This window comes from Artemia franciscana, chromosome 19, assembly GCF_032884065.1.
Source record: "Artemia franciscana chromosome 19, ASM3288406v1, whole genome shotgun sequence".
Taxonomy (NCBI): Eukaryota; Metazoa; Arthropoda; class Branchiopoda; order Anostraca; family Artemiidae; genus Artemia; species Artemia franciscana.
In genome coordinates this window covers 7,237,039-7,249,072 of record NC_088881.1, presented here as the reverse complement: position 1 = coordinate 7,249,072, position 12,034 = coordinate 7,237,039, and the positions used below count along the sequence as shown (strand labels likewise).

General features: G+C 35.2%; 1 protein-coding gene across 1 annotated transcript in view; it reads left to right on the top strand.

The window, feature by feature from the left end:
• LOC136039236 (autophagy-related protein 9A-like) overlaps window positions 1-12,034 on the top strand; it is a 60,911-nt gene that overhangs the window by 40,836 nt on the left and 8,041 nt on the right. The window contains exons 10-11 of the mRNA XM_065722788.1: window positions 4,269-4,541; window positions 9,734-9,916. Coding sequence (XP_065578860.1) covers window positions 4,269-4,541; window positions 9,734-9,916 — 456 coding nt within the window. The remainder of the gene's footprint in view (window positions 1-4,268; window positions 4,542-9,733; window positions 9,917-12,034) is intronic.

Below are 12,034 nucleotides of genomic sequence, written 5' to 3'. Positions count from 1 at the left end.
TTCCACATTTAAATTTTTCCAAATATACTGCCTTTCAAACCTTATCATCAAGTAAAAATGTGAGCCTAGCTAATGGCAAAGATAAAAAAATGTTCTATGCTTCCTTTTTCGCCACATTTTTTCAGGTCAATTTTTCCCTGATATTTAAGGTCATTTTATTTCCTAAAATCTATCAGTTCAAGATTAGATTCTCTTGTTTTAAAACTTTCAAAAGTGGAAATAAACGCACCCACTACATATGCAAATAGGACAGAAATGTAATCATAGAAAAATAAGAAGATAGATATTCAGTGAATATAATTTTCTTAAGTAAAATAAAAACATTGAAAAAGGAAATAAAACTTAGTACTTTTTTATAATGATATTCGCACTATAACTAGAGGGGCCAAATCGGTTGTAGTTTGGTCATGGAATTTGAAGAGGGGATCCGCTCCAATAATCATTTAATTGTTTTGCTTTTATTTCCAATATTTCATTCAAACTCTGATTCTCTTATTTGTCGTTAAAATGCTGAATAAATATGATATGTCCCATTGCCTGCGTTTTGGATTCACATACTTACGCATAAATACTGAATCACCTCTATGTACTATGCCATGCTGACTTTTGGCAATTTTCGCTTTTCTAAATATTTCTTTCAACCAGCTCCAAAAAAACTGACATGTGCTGAAAGTTATGACTGAAATTAGTCGAATTCTATACAACCCCAGCGTTACTTGCGGGATATTTATCTCTGCATCAGCATGCTGTACGAAAGTCTGCTGAGAATAGAATAAAGTAAACTTAAACAAAATATGTATATTTTTCTTGCAATCTAGAGAAATTTTGTGTGTATATATAAGCGGTACGAATCCATTCTCTTTTTTTATTGTTATCAGTTTTATCTTGCAGTACTAGGAGACCGTACTTTGCTTGTGAAGGGAATTATAGACATAAAAACGATATTCAGTGTAACCCCTCCTGAAATGTACACCCCATAGCCTACCTTGTTTTACACCAGAAAAACCGTTGTGTAATTTTTATAGAATTCGTTTCTTTTTAGACAAATATTCAAAGGAGAAAGCAATTTTCAAATTTTAGGAGTCAATTCTCTCTTCCGATTGGCATCCCTGTCATTTTTTAATTAATTTATTGTTTCTGCCGCAATTAATAATTCCTAAAATATTAAACTATTAAAAAAGCTAATAATTCCAACTTCATTTTTTGAATGCCTTCAAATTTAAAATACGGTCGCTATTTAAATGTGGGGAATATGGCACATCATAATGTTACACAATATGTGGTAATACTTTAACATATCCTGTATCTTTACTTAGACTGTGCTATTGCGGTGCCTATGATTTTGTTACGGTTTTGGCCCACTCATATCAATGCTCTTTATTAATATAAATCGGTGAACCCACAAACAAATCAATGCAATAAAAAATCATAAAGAATATTTCAATAAATCGCGTTTGTACAACAAATTAAATCTTACAGAGTCAAAATCCGTTCAAAAGTACGAGCAAATGAATAGTGTGATACCCGGGGCTATTAGAATAGAGCTTGGTTCAATTATGAAATTGAGCTTCCTGAATCTGGGTGAAAAAAGCCGATTGTATACGACATTTACCTTCGCCCAACCGAAAGCCTGTTTACGCTATACTACTGTCGTCTGCAGCCGCTCATTGCTTACAATTTCAGTAAAAGAGGAGTACTAGCACTTATATTTGTGATTGTTTAATGTGTGTTTATTGTTTATAATGTATCATGTAATATTTTTAAATTCATCAAGTAGCGTGTTTGTTAAATAGCTACTTTTCTTCACTACCGCTTGAATTGTACCTACTTCAATAGCATCACCTTTTGCCCCCCCCCCAAATAAAATACGGTAGCTGCGCCCCTGCCTTGAAACAATGTTATGAGATCATGCAGTTTTTGATGATCCATAGTCATGGTTTCATTCGTCTAAAAATCTTGGCAAGAATCCGTCCTGATTTAAATAAGTCGTTGCGGAAAGCTAGAGTTTTTCAAACACGAAAACGGACGGAATCTCCATAAGGATTACTTGCTCCGGACTGATTTCCGCAATGTGTAAATGCACTAAATGGAATTATCCAGATATTAATAATTGTCCTTGTCAGGTCAGTACGCGCGTCGATGTTTTTTGCGGAAGAGCTTGTTTAGTGGCAGAAACACCTTTTAGCCAGGAGTTTTATAATTAAATAAAGGAAATTGGAGAAGTCCATTTCCTAGAATTGATAAATTTCCCAGTTCGAGATAAAATCACTGTCCTGGAGGGAGAAAAGGCAAAGATAGGTACTTATATAGGACATTCGCAGAACTTTGGGCGCAAATAAATTCTTGAAAGTCTCATTAACCAACGACAACCTCTCGAGAAGCGTAATTGCGCCAAATTCTGTTACATGAGATAAACTAAATATTAAATAGTATTAGCAAAGCATGATTTATAGCCAGGCAAACCTAAGCACCCTTAAATTATGATCACCAGAAAACTTCACGTACCGCTTTCATTTTAGCTTTGTCAGCCTTTTTCTTTTCCAGATTCTCCAAAGCTTTCAATAGCTCATCTTCCTTCTTTTTCGCGTCTTCACGCTCCATGTTCTCCTAAAACATGAAATAACAATAACAACACACTAAACCTAAAACTGTTATCTATTTTTCATATTTTTAGGGAATGATAAGTTTTTAGTTTTTAAACTAATAGGCGCATGTTAGGCGTTACTTTCGATGTTTCGATGTTTCGTTACTTTCGATTTACTTTCGAATGTTCGGCGTTACTTGTTTAGGCGTGAATTAATAGGCGTTACTGCCATCGCGACATCCATCCGAAAACGTTGTCAGATCTTAGTCAAACTGTTTGGGAAGAAAGGGATAAATCTCTTAGTTGTACCTTTGGGAGTTTGTTCACAATACTATGAATTTGGAAGAAGGAAATCCCTAAATTCGTGTCATCATATCTTTCTCCAGAAGAAGCTATCGGATTTTAACAGAACTTCAAGGTCCAAACAAGGAGCGATTATCCTAGTTAAATTGGAGAAGTTCACTTGGCCTTTCCGGAACGAAAAATGAATCAAAATTTCACACTATTTCGAAAGTCCTAGAAGGACTGTATGAGGAGCTAAGATTTCCAAAAATTGAGATGGAATTTAAGAGCGGGAGAGAAAGAGACATTTATTTACAAAATTTAAAACATAGCTTGCTTCACCTTCTAGGAATGTCTGGGGAAACTTGTTAACTAAGAGGTGAAAATAATATTTACATCTTCTCATATAAGCCTAAAATAGACTCAATCCAAGGAAACTGGGGAAAGTACTGAAGAACAAAAGTAAATAAATAGAAACGGGAAACGAAAACGGTAACAGCACATATTCTCTTTATATTTCAGTGCTATTTTTGAACGTATAGGCATTTTTTTGTAAGTAAAACATAATTTTGACGTAATATCTTAACAAGGTATCCTTTTCCCAGACCACACTGCCTCTCAGTGAATAGACGAAAACGGCCTATTCTCCTAACTCTTTTGCGAGAAAAACCGCACATATTCTCTTTATATTTCAAAGTGCTATTTTTAAATGTATAGGCCTTTTTTAAGTAAAACATAATTTTGACGTAATACCTTAAGCTACGTATCCTTTTCCCAGAACACACTGCCTCTCTGTGACGAACAAATAAACGTTCAAACGGGGATAAGTTTATTTTTTTAGATAGTGAAAACAGGTACAAATGTCTAAATATTTCGATCACTTATAGAGCAGTCGTCCTCAGTAGAAATACATGGAGTATTTCTACTGATGACGACCGCTGTATATGTGATTGAAATATCTAGACTTTTGTACCTGTTTTCACTATCTAAATAAATAAATGTATCCCCACTTGAACGTTTATTTGTAAGTAAAACATAGATAGCAGTAGGGGTATAAATACAGAGTGAGATGAGTCTATAGGAAAATGTTTGAAAACCGTGTTTTCCCTTTGTTTCTAATCTAATTTAACCAGCTTCTCACAAAAAAAGCAATGTCTGTGTGTCTGACCACAAATATTTAAATTTTTATAATTTAACTTCTAGATTTATTTCATTTTTCCTCTCTCTATCTCTTACCATTCTTGGATAGGAATCCCCTTGTCGTGAATAGGGATATAAGTCCAAGATCGTAGTCTTGGCTTTCCAGAAATAAGTGTTAAATGGAAAGTCTTGTACAAATATGATTGTCTGGCTACTTTTTTTGTATCCACCCTTAAATATGTTATATATCAGCTTTTTTTAGGCTTTTCTAGCTGAGGAGTTGCTTTCTCCCATTATTACTCCTTTCGTATTGTTATATCACTTTCCAAAGGCCTCGTTGAAAGTTGTTGACTTTCTTAGAAACAACACAGTAGATGTAGTGGGCGTTGGGGATGTTTGCTCTTTTGCTCAGCTTGATGTTCGTCGGCATGGAGATCCCTTATGCCAAAGCATAACAGCCAAAACTGCAACTCATGTTGGTCAAGAAAAGCTTGAGAAAGTGGCAAAGATGACATCGGAGCCAGTTGCTAGTCCTGTAAGTTGACCTTGTATATATATTCTTGCATTGATTTTAAAAAATGTTTTCCAGTTATGTTTTTCAGAAAAAAGTAAAGAGCCATATTAAAACCTAAGACAAACTGAAGGAAAGACAAACATAAAATAAGGAAATTAGACAAACAGATTTTACTATTAATGAGTAAGTGAAACAAAAAATGAACAGAAACTAAAATCAGTAATCACATCAGACCAAAAACGGACAGAGATTACCAAAGATATTGATGGGGCTACTGCCCCTTTAAACGCTCTAAACTCCGTAGTGTTGTTTGCGTGTCACTGAAAACAAGACATATTTTGAACAGTTTATCTTTTATCATCAAAAACATTGAAACATAAAGAAAAACATTGAGTTCGAGGAATTTATTTCGATATATTTTAATATTTTAGTGTTCATTGAATATCCCTCGTCTATATGTCCTCTATGTTTCAAGCCTACTATAGAAAAGAAAACAATGTTCTTTAGATAGTTTTGTGTCACCAATTGGATTTGTCTTCGTTCGCTGGATCAGAGATACCTCCTTTTGATCCAGTCTACGTGGTTTTTTTGTACCCACTAAATGTTTCAACTTGATGCACCTACATCGTTCTCGAGATATAGCATCTAGGATATTTTGGCAACCTCTTACCTGTTCCTCTTTCAACGTCAAATTTTGACCTTGCATCTGAAACATTCAACTTAATCGCTCAAGCCTTTTCAGAGATACCGCAGATACGCTATCTTGAAAACCTGGAGACACATAGTGCCTTTTAATTTACGTTGCTGTCTTACAGTGAATAGATCACAAATCCACGTGGGCTTATAGTGCAAAAACCTATGTTTTGATCCTGTTGTTGATCCTATGTTTGAAGCCTATGTTGTGCCTTTTAATTTGCGTTGTTGCTTTACAGTGAATAGATCACAAATCCACATGGGGTTGTAGTGCAAAAACCTATGTTTTGATCCTGTTGTTGATCCTATGTTTGAAGCCTATGTTGTGCCTTTTAATTTACGTTGCTGCCTTACAGTGAATAGATTACAAATCCTGGCTTTTAGTGCAAAACCTATGTTTTGATCCTGTTGTTGATCCTATGTTTGAAGCCTATGTTGTGCCTTTTAATTTACGTTGCTGCCTTACAGTGAATAGGTCACAAATCCACGTGGGCTTATAGTGCAAAAACCTATATTTTGATCCTGTTATTGATCCTATGTTTGAAGCTTATGTTGTGCCTTTTAATTTGCGTTGTTGCTTTACAGTGAATAGATCAAAAATCCACATGGGCTTGTAGTGCAAAAACCTATGTTTTGATCCTGTTATTGATCCTATGTTTGAAGCCTATGTTGTGCCTTTTAATTTACGTTGCTGCCTTACAGTGAATAGATTACAAATCCACATAGGCTTTTAGTGCAAAAACCTATGTTTTGATCCTGTTGTTGATCCTATGTTTGAAGCCTATGTTGTGCCTTTTAATTTACGTTGCTGCCTTACAGTGAATAGATTACAAATCCACATGGGCCTTTAGTGCAAAAACCTATGTTTTGATCCTGTTGTTGATCCTATGTTTGAAGCCTATGTTGTGCCTTTTAATTTACGTTGCTGCCTTACAGTGAATAGGTCAAAAATCCACGTGGGCTTATAGTGCAAAAACCTATGTTTTGATCCTGCTGTTGATCCTATGTTTGAAGCCTCTGTTGTGCCCTTTAATTTACGTTGCTGCCTTACAGTGAATAGGTCACAAATCCACGTGGGCTTATAGTGCAAAAACCTATGTTTTGATCCTGTTGTTGATCCTATGTTGAAGTCTATGTTGTGCCTTTTAATTTGCGTTGTTTCTTTACAGTGAATAGATCACAAATCCACATGGGCTTGTAGTGCAAAAACCTATGTTTTGATCCTGTTATTGATCCTATGTTTGAAGCCTATGATGTGCCTTTTAATTTACGTTGCTGCCTTACAGTGAATAGATTACAAATCCACATGGGCCTTTAGTGCAAAAACCTATGTTTTGATCCTGTTGTTGATCCTGTGTTTGAAGCTTATGTTGTGCCTTTTAATTTACGTTGCTGCCTTACAGTGAATAGATTAAAAATCCACATGGGCTTTTAGTGCAAAAACCTATGTTTTGATCCTGTTGTTGATCCTATGTTTGAAGCCTATGTTGTGCCTTTTAATTTACGTTGCTGCCTTACAGTGAATAGATTACAAATCCATATGGGCTTTTAGTGCAAAAACCTAAGTTTTGATCCTGTTGTTGATCCTATGTTTGAAGCCTATGTTGTGCCTTTTAATTTACGTTGCTGCCTTACAGTGAATAGATTACAAATCCACATGGGCTGCAAAAACCTATGTTTTGATCCTGTTGTTGATCCTATGTTTGAAGCCTATGTTGTGCCTTTTAATTTACGTTGCTGCCTTACAGTGAATAGATTACAAATCCACATGGGCTTTTAGCGCAAAAACCTATGTTTTGATCCTGTTGTTGATCCTATGTTTGAAGCCTATGTTGTGCCTTTTAATTTACTTTGCTGCCTTACAGTGAATAGATTACAAATCCACATGGGCTTTTAGTGCAAAAACCTATATTTTGATCTTGTTGTTGATCCTATGTTTGAAGCCTATGTTGTGCCTTTTAATTTACGTTGCTGCCTTACAGTGAATAGATTACAAATCCACATGGGCTTTTAGTGCAAAAACCTATGTTTTGATCCTGTTGTTGATGCTATGTTTGAAGCCTATGTTGTGCCTTTTAATTTACGTTGCTGCCTTACAGTGAATAGATTACAAATCCACACGGGCTTTTAGTGCAAAAACCTATGTTTTGATCCTGTTGTTGATCCTATGTTTGAGGCCTATGTTGTGCCTTTTAATTTACGTTGTTGTCTTACAGTGAATAGATCACAAATCCACGTGGGCTATTGCGCCAAAACCTATGTTCTGATCCTGTTGTTGATCCTGTGTTTGAGGCCTATATTGTGCCTTTTAATTTACGTTGCTGTCTTACAGTGAATAGATCACAAATCCACGTGGGCTTATAGTGCAAAAACCTATGTTTTGATCGTTCAAAAAAAAAACATTCCTATCCAACATAGTCAACGCTTTCTTTGCCCCTAAAGTCTGAATTGGAGATTCTGACTCCTCCTCCCTCTCCTCCTTTGAAGATTTTGCTCGACTTCTAGTGTGCTCTCGAAATATTGCAGATACTGCTACTGCTGCTACTAATAACAACTCACTGCACGAATCAGCCTGAGGTCAACACAACTGTGCATGTTCCTCCTTCGTCCTAATCTATTCAAAGCCTCCCTTTTTACACTCTCCTAAGAAGTTCTAACTTCCTTTAAATCGTATCTTACAACCTAATCCCACTCCTAAGTATGCGTGTCTTTTCATTTGGAAACTCTGGGAAGTCTCGCCCAATTGAACAATCTCTTAGAGTTGCAACCCTGATCGAACAAACTAGACTAAAATCGTTCGCCCTTTCTTCTAAGACCTATCTCTGAAAAATCGATAGTTCATATAATATACAACCATCTTTCCTTTATTTACTAACGGTATGTCAACCCCCCGAGGATTACTTATTAGAATTTTTGACTTTTATTAAAATAATAGCTATCTCATTTGATACCGTGGGGGGGGGGCTACGGTGGGTCCTAGGGACAGTAAAGAACACAGGAGGGGCTGGTTGTGTTTCAATATTTTTAAGCCCTCGAAAGAGGCGCTACAATTTGTAATATTCAATCGAAGGAGCCCTCTTCCAAGTTTTTGCGACTATGCCTTTCGTACGAAATGATCGTGGAAAAAATAAATAGCTAAAATTATCGTTTTGTAAGAATTGTAACGTAAAAATAAATAATGAAAAATGTATTACTATACATGGCAGCCACATGACTCTTTATTAAGGCCACGCTAGTGCATTTTCTTGATTTTTTTTGTTGTGTGCATTCACGATGGTAGAAAATACCGGGGAAGAAATGAGTTACAAACATAATGTCGATATCTTTGTTCCTTTTCCAGTATGATTAGGTAAATGTCTGTAATTTACTTAAAGGCTTACGGGGGAAGGGGCTCTGTAAGGGATTTTAGAAACATGGACTATGCTGTCAAAACCCATTGTTTATTCACTTGAATCAAAATCTTAGTAATGTAAATGGAATAATGCAACTATAATTTGCTTTCTATCTTTGTTAAAAGTTTCTTTTACACCTATATAGTGATGTAAGTGGTATAAGACACAAGTGGATTTGGTGATGATGAACAAATTAAACTAGTACGATAATTCTAAAATATTGAATGATTATTCTGAAATATAGCTAAATAACATCGCTGAGTAGAGTGGGGGGGGGGCACTTACAAAAGTGTGAAACTAAAATTTTCATTGGCCTAAAGTGAAATAATAAAACTGTTGATACAACAAGTCATAAACAATGAGTTGTCAGTTCTTAATGAAAGTAATTTTGGGGCATTCCAGTTTGACCCTGATGATAAGGGAAGCCCTATGTGGCCTTGCTGTTTAACGTCATTATTTTCACCAAAAAGCCCTTTTGTTTTCTGAAAGCATTAATGCCTTTTTTAAGACTGAAGATAACTAAAAGTTCAATTAGGGATAAAATTCTTTTAACAGACTGTGATAAATATCACAAAAATACTAGATATTTTGGTCACATATGCAGTGACCGTCATCAGTAGTACTTTGTATTACTCTGTAATATACTACTGATGACAATCACTGCTTATGTGACCGAAATATCTAGTATTTTTTGTGATATTTATCACTGTCTATTAAAAGAATCGTCATGGAAAGTGGCAGTGTGGTCTCCGAAATTATGTAAGACTGAAGAATACCAAACCAATATGTCGTTGTTCTATTTTACTGTTACTAATTTAGCTTTGATATATGTAACTGTATATCTGCTACATAAATTTCCTATCTAGCTGCGATATGTCTTGAAATTTTTGGAGAATATATAATATAGAGAGCATAAAATATAATATATATAATAGAATATATAATATAATATAGAATAACAGAATAAATAGAATATAATAGAATAATATAGAACATAGAATATAAATATAATAGAGAATATATAATATAATAGAGAGAATATAGAGAGAATAATTTTTGGAGATATATAACATAATATATAATAGAGAATGTAAGGTACTTCAAAATAACATTAGTACATCTTTCAAGGCTGAAGAATGCAAAACTGAGTTGTCATTGGTTCATTTTGCCCTTACTAACCCAGAATGGAAACCCCCTGAATCATCTCAGACATATTTGGAATGTCTTCAGCAGAATATGCGAGTTGCGCCATCAGAACTGGGGCAAATTGTGCAATCAGACGATGAACTGCCTTCTTTGCTCGCTACCGCTGTAAGTTGTTAGAATTCTTTTTAATAGCCCTAGTAATAGTTTGTGGTATGGGGGGGGGGGGGGGCTAGAGTTGAAATGATCGTTATATCGCCCTGTCAGTGCATAGGGAAACTAATTACGAAAAAGGGCAAATTCGGCTACGTACGCTTTATCAGTCATAAGGTCGTTAGTCATAGTAAAAAAGTTCTTATTGATTGATGATTTTTGTTTTTACTATTTGGGAGCCGGGCTAGTATTTCTGATGGATATGTAGCTAAAGTAAAATCGTGTGAAAAGTATTTGGTAAAAGGAGGCAGATTACCCAAAAATGAAAATATGCCTACATGGATTTTATCGGTTTTGAGTTAATACGCTACGGAAAAATAAGTCTAAATTTAAGTTCAAATACAAGAAAGAGTAGGCTAAATACGTTGCCGAAGACCAAGTTAACGTAGGTTAACTAGGTAACCGTATGTTTAACCGAGGCTACATACGTTTTATTCAATGGCCTATTTCTGTCTATTTTTTTAGCTAGTAGTGACTATTTGATTCAGAATTGCCTAGACAAATTTTTAGTTGTTTATTCAGAATCCATGCCAGTTTTTCTGAACAGTGGATGGCTACCATTAGATTGGATAACTTTATATCACCCCATTTGTGCAAAAAAAGGGGCATATTATCAAAACTTGAAAATTTGGCAATATACATGGCAAAACTGTTCTATTGGGCCACCACTTTTGTCCCTAATTGACTATAAGTGGCAATTATAAGTTTCCTATTCAAAAGCCTGGCCAGTTTTTCTGATGGGTGGCTGGGTACCGCCAGTGTGGGTAACATTATTTTGGCCTATTGTACAAAACGGGACAATTTATCAAAACTTGAAAATTTGGCAATATACATGGAAAAATTGTTCTAATGAGCAATCACTTATTGTCCATAATTGAGTGCAAGTTGCCTATTCAAAAGCCCTAGTAATATTTTTTGACCATGCTTAGTTTTTTTCTTTCCTTCTGTGTTGTAAAAGACTGTATAATTTAGTTGAAGTTTTTGTCAATACTATGAAAGCTGTTTTAAATAAATGAATCTTGAATCTTTAAGAGTGGGTTCCTAGTGCCTTAATTACGGAAAATGGGCAGACGAATAACCAACTACTAAAAATGATAAGCCAGGGTTTCCAATTCCTCACTAGGGTTGCCAACTGCCGACGTCTAAAAAGAGTGCAAATCAAGACTCAAAAAGAGTACAAATTGTTAAAAAAGAGTGCAAGTCAAAAAATTTGCTCGCGCAACTGTGACCAATTTCCATCGCTTAAAACCATTGGAAAGTCTGGGATTTAACAGAAATGGCTATCAGTGCCACAAATCAACTTCAGTGTGTAAGAACTCAATGGATCCAGTCCTTTTTGTAACTGAAGCCCAGACATTCTCTTGATTCTTTGCTGGCTGGTAAGACAAAATTCTTATTTCAGAATAAAATGTCTATCCCAAGCAGAGATGGGCTATTTGTGCTTTAAAATGGTACATAAGCCTAAAGTCTTTGCAGAATTTTATCAATTTGAGAGTAGACTTTGAAAAGGTTTGTTTATGTCCCTTTTTCTCCATCGCTTTACTACATGTTGCATACTCACATTTTCATTTCCAAGAAGAAGGACTTTGCCCGAAAGTTTTTGATTTCCTTCAATAAAATTTGATATTCAGTTGCCACGTTTTCACTTGTTATTTAGATTTTGATCTACTTCTTCGATAATGGTTGGAAATACCAGAAAGAGGACTAGGAGACAGCACTGGCAGAGATGAAAGGTATCATCCCGGCTAGTTGTTCTATCTCTTGCACTTGAATAATCTAATCTGAAGTATTTTATTTTACTAATACTTTTTCTATCTTCATTTCGTAAAAGAGTGCAAAGAGCAAATAATTGGTAAAAAGAATGCAAATCCGGTCCGTGGAATGAAAGAGCTGGCAACCCTGTTCCTCACCAGAAAACCCATTTCTTATTTAGAAATGATCTAAAATTGCCAACTAAAGATCTAAACTATCTCAATCTTCTAGGTATTTGGTTGGATATCAACTTCGAATTTTAATCACATACTTTTACTCTTAGCAGGTTTTCAGCTGCAGTAATTAGCACAACCTAGAAAC